At 44.7% G+C, this 19,248-nt stretch overlaps 1 protein-coding gene across 1 annotated transcript in view; it reads left to right on the forward strand.

Moving 5' to 3' along the window:
• Window positions 1-19,248, forward strand: part of ALDH1A3 (aldehyde dehydrogenase 1 family member A3) — a 49,753-nt gene that overhangs the window by 22,792 nt on the left and 7,713 nt on the right. The window contains exons 6-10 of the mRNA XM_073304294.1: window positions 3,609-3,737; window positions 6,363-6,476; window positions 9,882-9,984; window positions 10,760-10,944; window positions 19,064-19,228. Of these exons, the coding sequence (XP_073160395.1) occupies window positions 3,609-3,737; window positions 6,363-6,476; window positions 9,882-9,984; window positions 10,760-10,944; window positions 19,064-19,228 (696 nt within the window). The remainder of the gene's footprint in view (window positions 1-3,608; window positions 3,738-6,362; window positions 6,477-9,881; window positions 9,985-10,759; window positions 10,945-19,063; window positions 19,229-19,248) is intronic.

Below are 19,248 nucleotides of genomic sequence, written 5' to 3' on the forward strand. Positions count from 1 at the left end.
CCACAGCATTACAGCCATTGCCCTCTGTCGTGGGGCAAGTGCGCCCTGTCCCCTCTTGGGGCAGGGTAATTACTTCCCCACAGTCATGTCCTTACAGCCACCCCTTGTCTTGGAGTTGTGTGGACTAACAGTAAAAGTCAATATGGCCGCACTCTCAAGGTTGTCTGGCCCAATGGCCAGAGTCAGGGTGATGGCCCCTTCCCACAGGGCTGTGGGATCCAATGGCCCAAGTCACTATGGCTTCAGCTTGACTGGGGTGTATTGCCTAGTGGTCATCAGTCAGTGTGGCCACCTGGCAAGAATCAGTAAGTTCGCCCTCTCTCAGGGCTGTGTGGCCTGGTGGCCAGAGACAGTATAACTGCCCCTTCCGTGGGGCTACGTGACCTAGTGGCCTGTTAGAGGAGTGGGTGGCGGCCTGGTAGGAGGGCCCAGGCCCTCCCTGCTTCACCAGGTCCCCGCTCAGGGCTCGGTCAGTGGCAAGTATGCCTGTCACTGGGGAATCCATCCAAAATATGCTGATTCCACTCGGCAACAGAACTAGTCTCCCTGAGCTACTTCCTACTCAGTTCCTGATGCCATGGTCCCAGCGTTGCCATGGTCCCTGGGCTCCTCAGTCAGTGCGGCTCCCAACAACTCCGCCATGCATTGGGTGTCCTCCAGAGTCTCAGCATCCCTGGCTTCCACTCTCTGGGGCTTCTGCAGTTCCTGGGCTGGAGCTTGCAGCGTGCATCCTCTCTCTTTGATGGTCAGCCCTGAATGAGCTGAGCAGCTTCCTTTTATACCTAGTCTCTAGCCAGAGTATGCCTAGCAGGGCCACAGGGTTGTGGCCTCTTCGGCCCAGAGAGTGGAGTTAACTCTCGCCGTAGCGGTGCGGGGCAAGTGCGCCCCATCACACCCTCCTAGGCGAGGAGGCTGGACTGGAGGGCATTTCCTTTGGAGCCTGATGATGTTTCTTGACTCATCAGAAGGAATTGGCCTATGGTATTCCAAACAGCTCTTTGGCATAGAAGGCTGGGTCTCAAGATCAAGTCAGTCTCCCATATGGCACTTACACAAGAGTCACCAGTGACCAATCCATGATCATCTGCTATTCTTACCTCTTGAGCCTTTTCTTACTGAGTGGTTGCAAGCTAGTTGTCCTGACAGTTAAGGCTGCTGACTGCCTCTGGGGCATTGTGGTTTTTTTAGTTTTAAATTGTCATTTTTTAGTTTTGTTTCCTTGTTCCATAGTTTGGTTTTATAGCTGATCAATACCATTTTTCTTCTCCTGGTGGGTTTTTCTGATGCTGAGAAACTCTGGCTAGTACTTGGAATTCCTCAGTTCTTCAGCAAGTGGTATTTGCTTTATTTAAATAGGCAGCCGGACTTTACAGCTGTTGAGGAGACCCTAATGGCTGTAAAGTGCTTTGACCATCTGTTATAGAGGCAGAGTAGTGTGTGAGCTACTCTGCTGTGAGAGTCTGTTGAGGAAGGTCAGAGAAAGATCTTGGGCCAGTGTTGTGGAGGGTGAACCAGACTATACTAGAGGCTAAAACAACTCTGTTTTTGCTGGGACGCTGGAGACTTTGAGCCTGATCCAGTTTGCATTAATGTCAATGGACGTTTTTGCTTCTAACTTCAGTGGGAACAGGATTGGGTCCCTCATGACTGACTTCTGACCTAGATCTTGGAGTTGAATGGGCTGTTTGTTTGGTTTTTTTGCCCGATAGAGGTGACTGCAGAGAGAATAGAAGATGGCATAGATGAGTGTCCTGTAGATGATAGATTGACATGCGGAGACCGAGTTTGGCTTGGGAATGCATGCTGTCTCACTCTGTTTTACAGAGCCTGGCTCGGTTGAGGTAACAGAGCATTGTCATTTTGTGACTGTGCTGCATTTGAGTGAATCGAGTCCAGTGAAGTTGAGACTCTCAAGTGTTTTGCATTAGGGGCATAAGACTGAAGAGGCCCTCTTGGGTCATCGAATCTGCAGCCAACCCAGTCCTACAATCCTGCTCATACACTTCGCAAGCTCCAGCTTGCATTGACCGCTGATTTAAATGCCTCCATTTCCATCCTCCAAATGGACCTGACTGTTCGCAGATGCTTTTTTGGATTTATGCCCCTTCAAAAATTCTGTGGTGGCTATTTTCAGGCAGGAGGTTTGGAAAGCCACCATATCGTGGGGAGGGGGAAAGAACTGAGCAGATGCTATCTCAAGATTCTGTCTCTAGTGTTGCTATTTAATCTATGGGAATTGTACACAAATATTGGGCTTAAACTGCAAATGTAATCATTATCCATGCTGATACGACTCTGTGCACCCTGAGGCATATTGTTCCACTTTAAGGACATTGTCATAATAAAAAACCAAGGCCACTATCCATTCTGGTGTGTAATTGCCTTGATTTCAGTAGCATCTGTATTCGTATTTGCTTCTGTAAAACCTCTTATTTATTTTATTTTAAAATATCTGGACAGAATCCCTGTACATTTGAGATTGTTTAGCTCAACATCAATTATGTGGAGTTAAATGATTTGATTAATGATCCCTCCAACGTACTGAGACCCACCTATGTTCAGAGGTGCTGACTCTGTGGGTGCACCAGGGCTGGAGCACCCATGGGGGGGGGAGTGGGTGCTGAGCACCCACTGGCCACCAACTGATCAGCTCCTTCTGCTCCCCTCCAGCAGCTCCCATCTGCCACCATCAGCTGTTCAGCAGCAGGCAGGAGGTGCTGGGGGGAGGGGGCGGAGCTGGGGCAGGAAGAGGCAGAGGAAGGCCGGGGTGTGTTTGGGGAAAGCTGAAAGTCAGCACCTGTGCCTTTATTTACAAATTATGCCAACCTCCTTTTGTAAAGTGCTTTGAGATCTACTGATTGTAAGAGCTAGGTATTATTGCATGGTGGTTTGTCCCAAGTCTGGCTCTCTGGCTAGTCTCTTCACTTATACCAGCACAATGGCATTCTGGGGTGGGGGGGATCCTGGCAGGTTTGGATCACACCTTCACAGTATGGTTTTCAGGTGTTGATTTTTAAATCATGGGTTCTAAACCTGAGCATTCTGGCCTCCAGGGAGGGCTGGCAACAGGCATTGGGGAGGGGGTCATGGCCACGGTGCCCTTCTCAATTGCCAAATCGGCAAAGGTCCCAGTTTGCTGGGTGAGGCATCATGTTGTGGAAAAGCGGGTCCCAGTATGGGAAAGGTTGAACCACTGTGGCAGATTATTTAAAATTCTGCTTTGTGTCTGGAGTTATGGATTAGAATACCAGAGGTCTTATCTTAGAAGTTACATTACTGTTCTGTTACCTGTGTGAAGTTCTGGATTCCTGTCTTGCTTGCCTCCATATATTTACAAAGAAGACCCTTGACTTGAGACTATGGAAGTCTTACTACAGTAAGAGAACCCATCATTCGTGACTGGTACAATTTGTACTCTAAACTTTTTTCAAAGGCAATAGCTGTGTAACCCACCTAGGCGCTATACACGATGTAACGGTGGATGTCTTTCTAGTCATTTTATTTTCTCTGTAGCCAACAAATGTCACTGAAAGCAAAGGGGAATACTGCACAGAGGTCAATAGGGAGCTGACTGGTGCTAATTTCATCAACTTTATACTCTCTTTCAGTGGAACTTTCCATTGCTTATGCTTGTTTGGAAGATGGCACCAGCACTGTGCTGCGGGAACACACTGATTATTAAACCAGCTGAGCAGACACCCCTCACATCCCTCTACATTGGCTCCTTGATCAAGGAGGTAAGAAATCTTAGCAGCACGTTCAAGGAGTTTACGCAAGTTACCGTTTCTCATAGGCAGCGAGTCCAATTCAAAAGGCAGCTGTAGCCATCGTCAGCTCCCAAAGATGTTGCTGCCAGCTCCGTTCGATGCCAGATCTAGAAACAATCTCCCCTTTTTCTTTCAAACTTTTATCTCTTGATCTTCTGTGCATGAATGCCCTAATTCACCAAGGTATTTATGCAAGTAGTCCCAGTAACTTCAATGGGACCAGGCTAGCCACATGCTTAAAGTTGGGCACGTGTTTAAGTATCTTGCTGAGACAGTGCTGAAATCACCAGGTATGTGGTGGGTCCCCCCCCCCCTTTTCTAATATGTTTAGCGAGACTATTTGGAGCTAAATTCTGCCACCCTTAGTCATGTTAGCGGCATTGTCCCATAAATTGTCGGGCTGATCACAAAGCTTGAGACTACTTGGCACGAGTACAGGGGGCAGAATTTGGCCCTTAGAATATGGGACTGGATCCTGCAGCTGCTTCATGCACAGAAATTGCACTACATTATTGTGATTTGACTTATGAAGGTGTGCCTGGTGCTTAACCGAGAACGAAAGTCTGGTCCCCATACTGAGCAGAGGGCTAATGACCCAGGACCCTAATCCTGCATGGAAAATAATGCAGGTGCAGGCATGCGCCCTCTCAGTTGAAAGATCAGGACCCAAGACCCTCCCAGGAAAATACATTTCAGATTTATGGCCTAAATCATCTCAACCAGGGAGTTGACGTCACCTGGTTAAGATGATCAGCAAGCCCACTGATGTCAATGCAGTTAAGACAAGGATGAATGCCCCCCATGGACGCCACCACCTCCTCCACCCATCCTGATGGCCCAGTCCTGCAGTCTTTACTCACATGGGCCTCAGTTTTGCCCAGCCTAGCCTAAACAAGTCAGTTGTCCTATTGAAGTCAATGTCACTGAAGCACAGGTCAAAAGTTATATGTGTTCTTATGTGCTTTGCTGAATTGTTGCCATGGGCAGTCCCAAAGACTATGCTTATATGGCCCCACACATCTCTTGCTTGCTTTTTTTTTTTAAAGTAGTTTAGCAAATACCTAAGAGTTTAAACCAACGTTCCCTGCAGAGCAAGTAGCAAAGTGTTGAGCATCCTTTGTCTCCCCCCTCCCCTCCCACAAGCTGGAACAGGCAAGCTAGACAACCATCAAAACCCTAAAACGTTACCCAGAAGAAAGTAGAATTTTCCAAGGCAATTTATAACCAAACCATGTTCCTTTTTTATTTATTTATTTATTTTTTTCTGTGTCAGATGAGATTCCTGCAGGTGCATTCTCTTATTAGCCTCATGAATGTGTGTACTGGAAGAATCCACCAGAAATGAAGGGAGCTGAATAACAAGTCACTCACAGGATACTAGGATTGTGTGCCTGCACTTCCCAGTCAGAAACAGACTGGCCAGCCTAGAAATATATATCTTCACAGCAGCCCCTGTTTCAGAGAAGATCAGGGTTGGAAGGGACCTCAGGTCATCTAGTCCAACCCCCTGCTCAAAGCAAGACCAATCCCCAATTTTTGCCCCAGATCCCTAAACGACCCCCTCAAGGACTGAACTCACAACCCTGGATTTAGCAGGCCAATGCTCAAACCACTGAGCTATCCCTGCCCTGCCCCCCATTTATTGTTTCAGAGAGCAATAAGCAGATCAGTTGGGCCAAGACTTTGGCTTGCATTTCACTAGAATTTTACCAAAGTTTTTCCTATTGTCATTGTGCCAGAACACACACAATGGCTGTCATAGGTTAATACATTATAAATGTGGTTAAAAACTGGTTACCATCTGCTCTCTTGGCACTAGTGGGGAAAAAAACGCATCATCTAATGGTATCTTACTGACATCTTAATTCTCCTGGCCTCTGAAGAACCACAAAGGCAACCTTGGGAACTTTCTGCTCAAAACAAACTTTAAAGGGCCAGATTTTGCCTTTAGTCTCCCATTGACTAGGGATGCATAGCTGTGGCTGGAGGCTAAATTTGTCCAGAAGACTATTTTGTTATAACAGCAGGGCTGCAAAATGCAAATCCTTCAATAATTCTCTCTCTCCTGGTGATTCCAGGCACTTGTGAGTGGCTCTTATTTTCATCCTGTCCAATCCAGGAGGTAGCAAGCAGCCACAGTGCTGGAAAAGATCATGAAAACCATTCTTAATCTGGAAAATTGTCTGTTTGCCTTTGATTTCAAACCTTTGGGTGCTACATGCTTCGTTCTTAAAAAGTACTAAGCATACTTTGGGGTTTAATTAACATTCGGGCCCTGATTCTGGTTTCAGTGTGACCACTTATGAGAAGTCATACATGTACGTAAAGTGTTTGCAGGATCAGGGAAGAGGTGCTGGTTAACTCGCTGTGGCATTGAGAGGCTCATCTAATTAATGTTTATAAAATTCTTTGAGATGCTCAGACCGAAAACACTATAGAAACTATTTCCATTGAGTGATGGTAAAACCTCCATATGGGAGCATAGTTTACATGTATATCCTGGTTCTTAGTCCAAGAAAATTGGAGTGCTGAGAAGAAATCTGAATGGTTCTTATTACCCTATTTCTATAGTATAATCTCTCATTTCATTTTCAGGTGGGCTTTCCTCCCGGTGTGGTAAACATAGTGCCAGGATATGGCCCCACAGCTGGGGCTGCCATTTCTGCCCATCAGAACATTGACAAAATAGCTTTCACTGGATCAACAGAGGTAGGTGATCGCTTCCTGCTTTAAACTTGCCTTTAGCCTTAGTGCATTACCGGATACTGCTCTTCGCAAGGAACAGTATTTCTCTGGTAGAAGTGCTATCTGTGGAAGCTTGGACCATTGTAAATTTCAGTGATACTCAGTGCTTGGAAAAACGAAATCTACTTGGTGGAATTTTTCAGAGGTTTTTGGCTGCTCCCACTGTAGTCCACTTCTGTCGAAAGCATATATATATGCTTTATTATATATATATATATATATATATATAACCCAGTGTTATATCCATTCTGGGCCAAATCCTGATCCCATTGAAGTCCAAGTCAATGACAACATTTGTTATGAAAAGGACTAAGAGTTGGCCCTCTGATAGTAAAAATGGTATCATAAAAACACCTTCAACCCAATTTTTTCTTCTCCCTTTAAATTTAGATACAATTAAAATGTCACTACAATAAGCATCCTTTTTGGCTGTACATGCATGATAGAGACGTAAGCCTGCTTTGCTCAGGGAAAATGATCTCTCCAAGTGCTCGCTTGGGGTTAGCAGTCTGGGGGAAGGGAGCGGGGTCTGCATGGTCAGTGTTGTGCTGGTCCAGCTCTTGTTGTCTGTTAGTACTGAGCAAATAACTGGCAACCAACTTATATACTGAATTTCACTTTTTTAGTGAGGTGATGAGCCAGATATTTGCTTCTAAAACCTGAGCGCTCTAATGGCAGGCCGAAAGAGAACATGCCAGGGTGGTGAATGCTGCTGAATCAAAATTTGCCGGCGAGTTTGAAGAGTTTTGCTTTAAGAAAAAGAGGACTTGTGGCACCTTAGAGACTAACAAATTCTGAAACTTGTTTCCCCCCCCCCCCCACTAGTTGCTGAGTTCCTTTGCCCCTGTAATAATAATGCAAGAAAATCTATAGCAAAATGTATGCAGCATGTGTATATCTTCATCTGCTATGACAAAGGGCAGCATCCAATAAAGGAGGGTGCGTTATGCCAAGGATCTATGCATGTTGGCTATTCAACCAGGCCATGTGTTGGACTTGTTTGTTTTTCATTTTCCTCTGAGTACTCCCATCCTACTTGAGCATTCTTCCAACGCCTTCATTTTGACATTCACTGCATGCTTTTTATAATTTGCATAATTATGATAAATTACACTGAGCTGCCTTCTCCAACACCAGAGGTGTGTCTCATTTTATAGGTTCAAAGACCTGCTGAAGGCCAAATGTTTTGTGTTTAACAACACCATCTAGTGGCTTATCATACATATGTGCATTCCCATTGGTTATCCCAAAGGGGACATGGCACAGAGCATCCTTGTTCCTTATGAAGATTGTAATATAAATATGAATGGGATCGGCAGTATGCTCATGTTGAGTGTTGCCCTTTATTTGATACTCTATATAATTAGACAAAATATGTAAAATACATAGAATTATCTTTGTAGGCTAAGAATAATCTTTCTATAATCAAAATCAGGCACTCTGTTCTAAAATCCTAGAAACTTTCTTGTTTTTATGGATCCACTTTTTATAAAACATGAACAGATCTGTCATTACAAGAAAGACTATCTAATGCATTATCTTAATGTTCGGGCTGAAATCCTGTCTCCATCCAAGTCAGTGGGAGGTTTTCCATCAACTTCACTGGAGTCAGGATTTTACACATGGTATTTTTATCTTTGAGTTGTGGGTGGGCATTTAAAAATCAAAGTGCTTTGACACAGTAATGAGGGTCATATTGAGTACATTAGTTAGGTAGATATTTCTAATCCTTTTCACTTTCTGGTTCTTGTGTATTAGCATCATGATTTTAGTATTTGGGTGCAAATACTGCAAGCGATTGTTTAAATCAAAATGAACATGGAAAGGTGGAGAATGAAAACGTTTTTAAAACCATGTTTTAGGTTAACATAAATGCCTAACAATTTTGATCTTCAATTACCTGACAGTGTCTCCTTCTAGCTTCCTACTTTTCAGCATATTTAATTTATTCCTAATCAAGCAGCTACCATATAAGGTCTCTCTCTTACTCAGTTAGCTTTATAGCAAGTTATGTTAATTTTCAGCAGAAGACCGCTTTCTCTTTCTATTATCTTGAGGGCTAGCTGGGAGGACTCTGCACTGCTAATTGGAAGGACCAGGTTCACTTCTGGTTTGGGAATCTTGCTCTGGTTATAAAGGTAGCCGGTGAAACTTGAGTGTAACAAGCTCTTCAGCTGATTGAAACTTTTATGTTTTTTTTACTGTTCTGATTCAACAAGATCTGAGTGTTTCTCCCAGGCACACAACTGAGTACAAGGTTGAAAGGACATACCATAGAATCAAGGAGCACAATCTCTTTAGTGGAACAAAGAGAAGGCTAAGGAGTAACTTGGTCACAGTTTGTAAATGCATGTTTAGGGAACAAACATTTGATGATGGACTCTTCAGTTGAGCAGGCAAAGGTAAAACAAAATCCAATGTCTGGAATTTGAGCCTAGACTGATTCAGACAGCAAATAAGGCCTACATTTTTAAAGGGCCAGAGTAGTTCACCATTAGAACAATCTACCAATTCTTCAGTTAAGATTAAATCTTTTCCTAAAAGATAAGCTGTAGTTCAAACACACATTGTTTGGGGAAAGTTCTGTGATCCGTGTTATGCAGGAGGACCGACTAGATGATCACAATGGTTGATTTTCAAATCATCTTGTCAGAAAATACTAGGGGAAAATTCAAATGAAACAATTTTTTTATTTTTTTTAAATGATTTTTGTTCAAAAATTTTCGTGGAAAAAACATTTTCATTTTTTTTTTTTTTGGACCAGCCCTATTTATATGACTATATTGTAAATTCTTAGGGCAATTCGTTCTGTAGTCAAAAATTAAAACCTGTCATGTGGTAGAGGATCTACTGATACCAGAGACCGAATCCCTTCTTTAAGTGCAAAACTCACCTCATTAATTGTGGAGCCATGACAGTGATTTCATAAGAAATGGCAGGGTGTCACCTGATAGATTGTTCTTTTTATAAGAACAGTAGTCCATTAGTAGTCCTTCCTGCATTGTCCAATTAGGGGCCTGATCCTGCAGCCCTTACTCTGTCCAAAAAATGACTTCCAGGGGACCGCTTGCATAGGTAAGAACTATAGAATACCAGGCCCCTACATTTCCCTTATATCTAAGACAAATGATAAATATTTGTGATTTTTAAAATTGCAAGGCCCACCTTGGATGGCTAAGTACCTTGTAGAAGCAGGTGGTGAGAACTAGAAAATTCAGCAATTAGAAACCTGGAAGAATTATTTTGCAATTCCAGCTGTTTCACAGCCTGTCCTGCTCTTGGTAACCTCATGCATTTTACGACACTTTGAATGAAGTAATTTTTTTTTTTGAGGAATAAACCTGTGTCCTGTGAATCCCAATGCCATAGGTTGGAAAACTGATCAAGGAAGCGGCCTCTAAAAGTAATCTCAAAAGGGTGACCCTGGAGCTTGGAGGGAAGAACCCCTGCATTGTGTGTGCAGATGCTGACTGTAAGTATTTGTCACATTGCAATTAATTAATTTTCTAGTCTCCGTGGCCCACACAGCACTGCTAGTGACTCCCATGTAACCTCTCCAGCAGAGGACACAGCATGGTCCAACTTGCCACAAAGCCTGGCCAAGACCTCTTTGCTAGAGGGTGTGCTACACCACGCCCTGCACCAGCCAGGCTATAAAGGGAGGGCTCATGTGAACAGGAGCGGACTGTTCCGAATGCTGCCCTCTCTGGGGCAGGGAAGAGCCCCGCTGGCTGAGGCTGCAGAGATGGTGTATTGTATCCATGCACCCCTGCTCGGCTGCCCACACAATTTTCTCAGCCAGCACTCCTGCGCTGACTCGTTTTTAGTCTCCCTGACAGAAGAGAAGCTGCAGCTGTTTTCTGTAAAGGCAGCATCCGTCCCACAATACTTCCCATCACAGGGGATAAGGACTAAATTCTGCCAAGCTTAATGGGACTACTCCGTGTGAGTCAAGGTGACTGAACTGGGCCCTTAGCTGAGACGTGCGCAACCAGAGACTGTACCGGGAGGGAGGATGGTGGTGCAGACAGTCAGAAGATTTGGTTATGTCTCGAGGCTCACAGGGAGCTTTCTTTTTTGGTATTTTTATAGGCCGCCTTGAAATGAGCATGTTTTTTTTTTTTGTTTTTTTTGGGGAAGCATTGAGAGGGGGAACAGATAGTGAGGGACTTTCAACAAGTCTCGTTAATTTCTGGTTCAAGTCAGTAGAACGCCTCACTCTCTCTGTGGTGACCTTTCCATTCCAGTGGACTTGGCGGTCGAATGTGCCCATCAAGGAGTTTTCTTTAATCAAGGCCAGTGCTGCACTGCTGCCTCTCGAGTATTTGTGGAGGAGCAGATCTACCCAGAATTTGTCAAGCGCAGCGTGGAGTACGCCAAGAAAAGACTCATTGGAGACCCATTCGATGCCAAAACTGAACAAGGGCCACAGGTAATGATGATGTGCTCAAGAATAGTTTTCCGCACTCCTGGTGCGAGTGGTGCTCCTGTGTGAGCTGCAGTCCTGATCCAGTGACTAATACCTCATTGTATTCTTTCTTCTCTCTGTTCTAAACATCAATTAATCATGAGGGTTGACATGTTGGCTCTTTCCATAAATGAACTGAAAGCTGGACAATAAAGAAATTTACCCAAGTGGGCTGCCCTTTTGCATAGTAATGCAAAACCTATTACGGCACAGAGTATTTTGTGCAGGCAGAGTGTGGTGGCTGCAGATGTGTTATAATTCAGCTCTAAAACAGTGATGCCACCCCCTTGCAGGAGGAATAATATGTAGAAGTGGAGAACAAAAACCCCTAATGCACAGAGAGGGGTTTAAGCAGAGTCCTTTAAGCAGAAGGCAGGACGGTGCCAAGCTGAATATCAGCCTTGCCAACATTTTGGACTTTTACACCTCTTCTTATCCCTTCTAAGGAAGCCATAAAGATCCACGATTGAGGGAAATGTTTCATCTTCTCCTAGGTCAACCAGTTATTAATAAAACATAACAAACCCATGGCACCTTAGAACTTGTGCTCTGCCAAAGGTAAATGGGAAAATGCCACTCCAAAAAGTTTCACGGCTTGTTCTAACTCTGGAATCCATAACTTTCTACTGGTTCAGACTTTTCCCAACACAGACTTGAAAGGCTTAGGCCATCACCATGATAGCCCTGTATGAAATAGGCAGGTTCTGCTTACAGTTGGAGCTCTGAAACTGATGAGGGCCCAGCTCTGCCAGCCATTCTGACTGCGTATAACGACCTCCTCGTGCAAGTCATGGCTTTGAAATCACTGGACTGCTTGCATGAGTAAATTACAGCTCAAGGTGAATAAGGATGGCAGAAAGGGGCCCTTAATAACAGGAATGTGGTAATTTAAAGAATGCTAACTAATGGTTAGTGAGATAAGACCAGATTCTGATGCCTTTCCCTGGGCCTAGTCTACAGCTAAAATTTAGATCAACATAGCTACATTGCTCAGCAGTGTGAAAAATTGGTATGCCGGAGTGCTGACCTCCACCCCAGTGTAAATGCAGCTAGGTCAATGGAAGAATGTTTCTGGCTCCTGCCAGCTGGGGGGAGAGATGACCTACCGCACCTGGGAAACAAAACATACCTCCTGGTCCTGTAGGAAGCATCTACGCTACAGTGCCCAGCTACAGTGCTGTGGTGTAGATGTGGCCTTACGTTGAGCAACACCTTCCTTTGCAAACAGTCCCATTTGAAGCCAGTGGTATTTCTTGCAGAGTAAGGGCTGGTCTACACTTAAAACACTGCAATAGCGCTGCTTCATAGGTATCTCCTTCACTGCTGACGGGAGGGGTTCTCCCACTGGCCTAGGTAATCCGTCTCCCTGAGAGGCAGTAACTAGGTTGGCAGGACAGTTCTCCTGTCGACCTTGTGCTGTCTACACTAGGTCAATTTAACAATGTTGCTCAGGGGTGTGGATTTTTCACGCCCCTGCCGTGAGTGATGTAGTTATATAGACCTAATTTTCTAGGGTAGACCAGGCCTTAGTTGCTATTCAGTGAGAGTGAGGGTACTTTGGACTGAAAGCTCCTAAGGGTTGGAGCTGTCTTTTTTTTTTTTTTTTTTTTTTTATTCTGTGTTTGTATAGCACCTAGCACCACAGGGTCCTGGTCCATAAGTAGGTGCTATGGTGATACAGATGATAAAGCAGCTAGTAGTGAAGTTGTTGCTTGTGAGCCAGTGAACGCCCCATGACCACATGTCCTATTTCTCCTGTTCTACCTGATCTGATGCATGTGACTTTTCCCTCTTTCCCGCATGTCTGTGTGCTAACCATCTAAACAAGAGGAGACCCAAGATAGGGAGTGGAGCATGGGAGGCTGTTTTCAGCACTGTCCTGTAGCTTCCAGTGCAACACAAACCATTTCCTCTGTCTGCACATAATCAGAACAGCTGCTTCTCTGAAGTCTGGCTTTTGGACCGGGTGCATTCCAGGCTGGCAGTGGGGAAATGTGTGCATTTTGGAACAAATGGCTCAAATCTCAAGGAGGGAAGGAAAAAACCTTCAAAACCATTTAAAATATCAAAAACCAGTAAATCCTCCAGAAGTAGTTACCAAAGATACAGGGCTCAATCCTTAGCTTGTGTACACCATCTGGCCCAGCGTGTCTGAATCAGATTCTCCTCTTACTTACACCTATGTAACTCAGGAGTTACTCCATTTGTAGTCAGTAAAGTTATTCCTGATTTACACCAGGCTGAATGGTCTGGAATTTTTTTTTTTTAATCTGCAAAATATTTTTCCAGAAAAAAATCCCTGATGTCCCAAATCAAGGTGGTTTTTTTGGTCCTGCTGTGAGAATCTAGGAGCAGCTCCTCAGCTGGTGTAAATCAGGATAGCTCCACTCAAGTCCCGTGGAGCAATGCAGAGTGCCAGCAGCTGGAAACCTGGCCCATGGTCTAGACATTTTAAAAAAAACAAAGTTGGGAGACTTTGGCTGAATGGCTCCTTAGGCCTGTGTCCACTGTCAGAGCCGCAGCAGGCAGATTCCATTGTTCTCTCCATTACCTTCTCCTGGGCAGGGAAGATGAATATAGAGAGAGCACGTCTTAGATGTATGTTTAATAACTTGCAATACTTAAAAGCCTTAGCTGTTGCTCTGGGCATGGCGCACCCAGAGGGGCGTCAAATAGGCATTCAAACAGTAAGGAGAAGGAGCACAATGTTAGGGCAAGGAAGCTACATAGAATATTTCTTCTTCTCCTCGTCTCCCCCCCCCCTCCCCCCATGCATGCTATTTTCCCTGCTGCAGAATATCCGTGTAGCTGATGGGCCACTTAGTTGCTGGGCCCCAAACTCCTTTTCTATCTGCACAAAGGGTCTTGTTCCATCTGCATCAAACGTCAAAATGTGTGGCAATAGCCCCAACAACTCACACTGCATTGCTCCTCTGGGCTGGGTCATAGCATGCAGCTGGCGCAATGGGAGCAGGCCACAACACTACACTCTCTCCCTGAAGATGCCCAGGAGCTGGGAGGCTGCTTTCCTGGGGATGCCCTGGCCTTACATCCATTTGTGTCTCCCTGACCCATAGGAAGGACATGTATGGCCCATGCATATTTGTATATGAGCAGCCGAGTTACTGCATTAGCTTCCCCTTTGTAGGGCCCCAGGGGAACACATGTGTAACCCTTCTGTCAGCAACAAGGTCCAGGTTCAGTGTCTAGGGGTTCCTTTTCAACAATACACCACGAAACCAGCTCGAGCCCACACCCCTTGGGACAATAACACACCACCCCCTGGGCGCCTCTAAGAGGCAATACTTCCCTTCTCCCAAGCACAGAGTCTGAGTTTAGCAAAAAACTTTTAATAAAAGGAGGGAATTAATTCAGCATTAATTTGGGAAAACACCACCACTAGGGCTCATAAACACAAACCATGAGCAAAAGACCCACCCCCAAATAAGTTGGGCAGTGTCCTTTTCCCCCTCTTAAGTCCAGCAACCCAAAAGTCCCTTTAATGTGCCCATCCTTCTCTGTACCCCACTCACAGTTGCCAGTGCATCCCCAGACTTCAGAGGTTCATCTGCAGAGTTCACCTCCCACCTTGTGTGGAGGGGGGCCGGGGGAGAATCAGGAGGCACCTTACATGCTGCACTGTTCGGGCACTTGCTTGTTGCCCCCAAAGGCAGATTGCCACGCCTCTGTGGGGCTCTCCTCTGGCCCTCTCCACCAGCCACCCTGCTAGCCACTTGCTATGCCTCTCCACCAGCTGCCCCCTCACCAAGATGTCTTCAGCCCCCACACTTAACACAGCTGTCAGTGATTTCAGCTGTTAATGGGACAGTCTCTTGCAATAGAGACACTATCACAAAGTAGGCCTAATATTTAGACCAAGGTATCAGCGATTTCAGCTCTGCAGCAATTGAGTCCAAATTAGCTCTTTTGTTATACCATGGAGAGCGGAAGGGTTACATGGTATCTGGGACCCTTAAACTGGGCCCATACCACCAGATACAAGTACCTCTCCCCACCCTCTCTCAATTCATTGAGCTTTGGGACCCATGTCCCCTGTCTAGCGAGTGCCGCTCAGTTGAGGGTGAGTCCCTCCATTGGGGTATGCCAGGTGCAGTTCTGCTGCCCTCAGATCACGCAGCAAGGATAGCAATCCTCTATTACTCCTGCCCCAATAACAAGGAGACTGGGGATCCAACACCAGCCACAAGTGATCATTTGAGCAAGCAGTCCCATCATGCTGAGCACCTAGGCAGGGTGGGTGTGTCCATCCAACCTATGTTGCAGCATACATGGCATCCAGCATGGGGGGTCTGAGCCAAGTGCTGATTTCACATGCAGATCCAGGGAATTCTGGTGCTTGGGGTTGAGTGACTGTAGAGGGTAATACAGTAAGTCAGTCCAAACTGCAAATTTGCTACCTAATCCATCAATAAATGGCAGACAATATTCGGTTGTGTTAAAATCCTAATAGACTGGGACAGATTACCACTGTCTGCCCATTCTGATGAGATATTGGTGGATTGGGTATCTAGTCTACTTGCACAATTACCTGCTACAGCCGGTGGAGGAAGAAAACCGTACAGTGTTCTGCCACACATTGGTTAAGGGTATTTTACCTTACATTTCTAGCAAAGATCAAAATGGTCTGGAGAAGGGCCACAATGATGGCTAAAGGCCTGGATGGGGCATGCATGGGAGGAGAAACCACAAATAAAAAATATATTTTGCTTGGGAAGAAAATGTTGGCAGGACCTTGAGGGGGGCCCTACAAAATTCTGAGTGGCATCTTGAACTCCAGTTAGTCTGTGGTGTGCGTTTGTGGGTTGAATACCTTTCCTTGTAATAAATGAGCAAGACAACACCCGTAAAACAAATGAAAGTGAATATTCCTTTATGCAACCTAGAGTCACCCTGTGGAATTCAGTGGGCAGAAGCCACTGAGTCAGACATTGGTGCTGGATTTTAGGAGGCTGGATAATTTCAATAACGTGTAGTTGAGCAAAGCAAGATAATAAAAGAGTAATCAAATCTCGCACATCAGGTCATAAACATCTGCTTATGAAATAATATTGAAATACTGCAGGCATCAGGAAGGCAAAGCTTCTCCATGTAGACCCTTGCCCAACTAATCAGGTGTGCTAGAAGGAGGGGTTGTTCGTTTTTTTTTTTCTTTTCTTCTGATGCTTCTACTATGGTCGTTGGGGGAGGGGTATACAATATTGTCTCTGTGTGTGTGTGTGTGTATATATATATATATATATATAATTTTGCTTTCCTCTGAATCAGGTATTGACCACTGCTTTCTGGTTTAGATGGATCAATAACAGCATTTGTCTTATCAGATCAGGCATCTTTAATAGAGGGTAAAACCAAAATTCAAAACTGTAAATAATAAATAGCTCTTGTTTGATCAGAAGCATAATATATCAGAACATTTCGCAGTCTTTAATTTATTTCTCCTCACAATGCCCCTGGGAGGTAGGGCAGTACTAATATTGCCATTGGACAGATGGGGAAACTGAGGCATAGAGGCTAAGTGACTTGCCCAAGGTCACACGGGAAGTCTGGCAGCCCAGGGAACTGAACCTGAGTCTCCCAGGGGATACATTACTGTCCTAACCATTGGATTATCCTTCCTCTCCTTGATAAAGTAGTGGTCAGAGTTAAGAGTCTTGCAAGCTCTAGTTGAAATGAAAAGCACCAGAAATCCTACCCTTGTATGTTGCTTTTGGAAACAGGTTGTTTTGTTTTTGTTTTTTTCCTCAATGTGTTTCATCATCTAACAGGCCTTTGCTTTACAAGAAGTTACAGCTGTATAAATATTCTTGTTTTTTTGTGATGCAAAGTGGTTGATTGACCTAGATTGGTCATGGCCAGAGACAGGTCAGCATGGGAAGCGCTCACAGATACTTTCAAATTATTCACATGTGGCAACCGGCAAATAAACAATATGCAAACCACCTGCCAACTCTTGTAGGTGGCACCCTGCATCATCTGTGATCGCAGCCATTTCCCCAGGCAGTACTTTGCGTTCTTGGAAGATTGTTTTCCATCCTCTACTTTACCCTACCCTATGTGTTACATGTGAGTGCAACATGTATACTTTAAAAGAAAAGGAGTACTAGTGGCACCTTAGAGACTAACCAATTTATTTGAGCATCAGCTTTCGTGAGCTACAGCTCACTTCATCGGATGCATTCGATGAAGTGAGCTGTTGCTCACGAAAGCTCATGCTCAGATAAATTAGTTAGTCTCTAAGGTGCCACTAGTACTCCTTTTCTTTTTGCGAAGAGAGACTAACACGGCTGCTACTCTGAAACCTGTCATGTATACTTTGTATTTGCTTTGTGTTTTTGTTGCAGAGGCAAATTTTGCATGCACTCAACAACACGTACATTATATTGTGTTCTTCCTTGTGTACCTGGCTTCCCAAATATCTCATTATTCCGCAGAGCTCTGATGTTTGTTATTTGGGTAAATTCAGATTGGAAGCATGAGGTCAGAATTAATTATGGCGAACTGTCGGGGTGGATAATCTAGCGGGGGTTATATGACTGCGTCTGCTTTGGGCTGGGTCTTGCATCCTGACGCCCGCATCTACTAAGGTCAAAACAGGACCCTTCTCTGACTAGAGGCCAAATTACTCATGAAAGTTTGCAAAAAGAAAAGGAGTACTTGTGGCACCTTAGAGACTAACCAATTTATTTGAGCATGAGCTTTTGTGAGCTACAGCTCACTTCATCAGATGTTTACCGTGGAAACTGAGTGAGCTGTAGCTCACGAAAGCTCATGCTCAAATAAATTGGTTAGTCTCTAAGGTGCCACAAGTACTCCTTTTCTTTTTGCGAATACAGACTAACACGGCTGTTCCTCTGAAACCTGTCATGAAAGTTTGTAGTGAGTGGGAAAGATTGACAGTCCAATAGTGGATCATTTTGATGTGCACTTGCTATTAAAAACCATTTCCAAAAGGAACAGGCTGTAGTACTGCCCACCTGAGGGCTGTGGTATGCTTAGATCTTCACTGGTTTAACAAGGTTGGGGATGAACCGCGTCCTAGGGCTGTCTGGTCCTGCCAGTGTGGAAAGAGGATGACAGAGGACCAGAAATTGTTGCGACACTGTTATGGGTCTGTCTGCGTTAGTACCACGGGGTGCGGTGGCGGGGGGTGATTTGAGGTAATGCAGACATACCTGAGCTAGTTTTAATCCAGCTATCTTGGGTGCCGTTAGCAGTGTAGCCATGGCAGTTCCCCGTGAGTGAGGACCAGGTTCCAGGTAGGCTTGTCCAGGCCATACTGAAATGCATTCTGCCACAAGTTCACTGCTTCCAGTACCTGAGCTGGCTAGACTACCGCTGGCTTGGGTATGGCTATGTGAGCTGCAATCACTTCCCATGACTGTGCTGTAGACCAATGGTTTCAACCAGAGGTACCGTACCCAAGGGGGGTACACAGAAGTCTTCCAGGAGGTGCATAAAAAGCACTAGTGAAGTCAGTACAAACTAAAATTTCATACAGACAATGACTTGCTTATACTGCTCTAAGAACAATATTTATATTCCAATGGATTTATTTTATGATTATGTGGTAAAAATGAGAACATCAGCAATGTTTCAGTAAAAGTGAGCTGTGACACTTGCATTTTTATGTCTAATTTTTGTAATCGAGTAGTTTTTAAGTGAGGTGAAACTTGGGGGTAAACAAGACAAATCCGACTCCTGAAAGGGGTACAGTAGTCGGGAAAGGTCGAGAGCCACTGGTGTAGACATACCCTTAGTCTCCAAAAGGCTTGTCTACATTTGAGTGTTAATTCACATTAAGGGAGGGGGTGATTTTTAAGTGCAATAGCTATTTTGGACTAAGTCCAGGTATAGACAAGCTCTGTTAATCATGCTTAGATATGGTCATTTTCGTAATGTAGCTGAATCCTAAGTGAAATGCAAACCTCAATAGTACAATCTAACAATGTGCTGAAATTGTTTAACCATTGTCCGATAATATAGCTGCAATTGAATCAAGTCTTTGGAATTACAGTGACAACACAGAGCTGCTGTTCCATGACATGCCTTTTGTATCTGACAGATTGACCAAAAACAGTTTGATAAAATTTTGGAGCTGATAGAAAGCGGGAAGAAAGAAGGTGCCAAGCTGGAGTGTGGGGGTTTAGCCATCGGAGACAGAGGTCTGTTCATAAAACCCACCGTGTTTTCCGAGGTTACTGACAACATGCGAATTGCCAAAGAAGAGGTACAGTACTCATCGGCGGG

This window comes from Lepidochelys kempii, chromosome 10 (assembly GCF_965140265.1).
Source record: "Lepidochelys kempii isolate rLepKem1 chromosome 10, rLepKem1.hap2, whole genome shotgun sequence".
Taxonomy (NCBI): Eukaryota; Metazoa; Chordata; order Testudines; family Cheloniidae; genus Lepidochelys; species Lepidochelys kempii.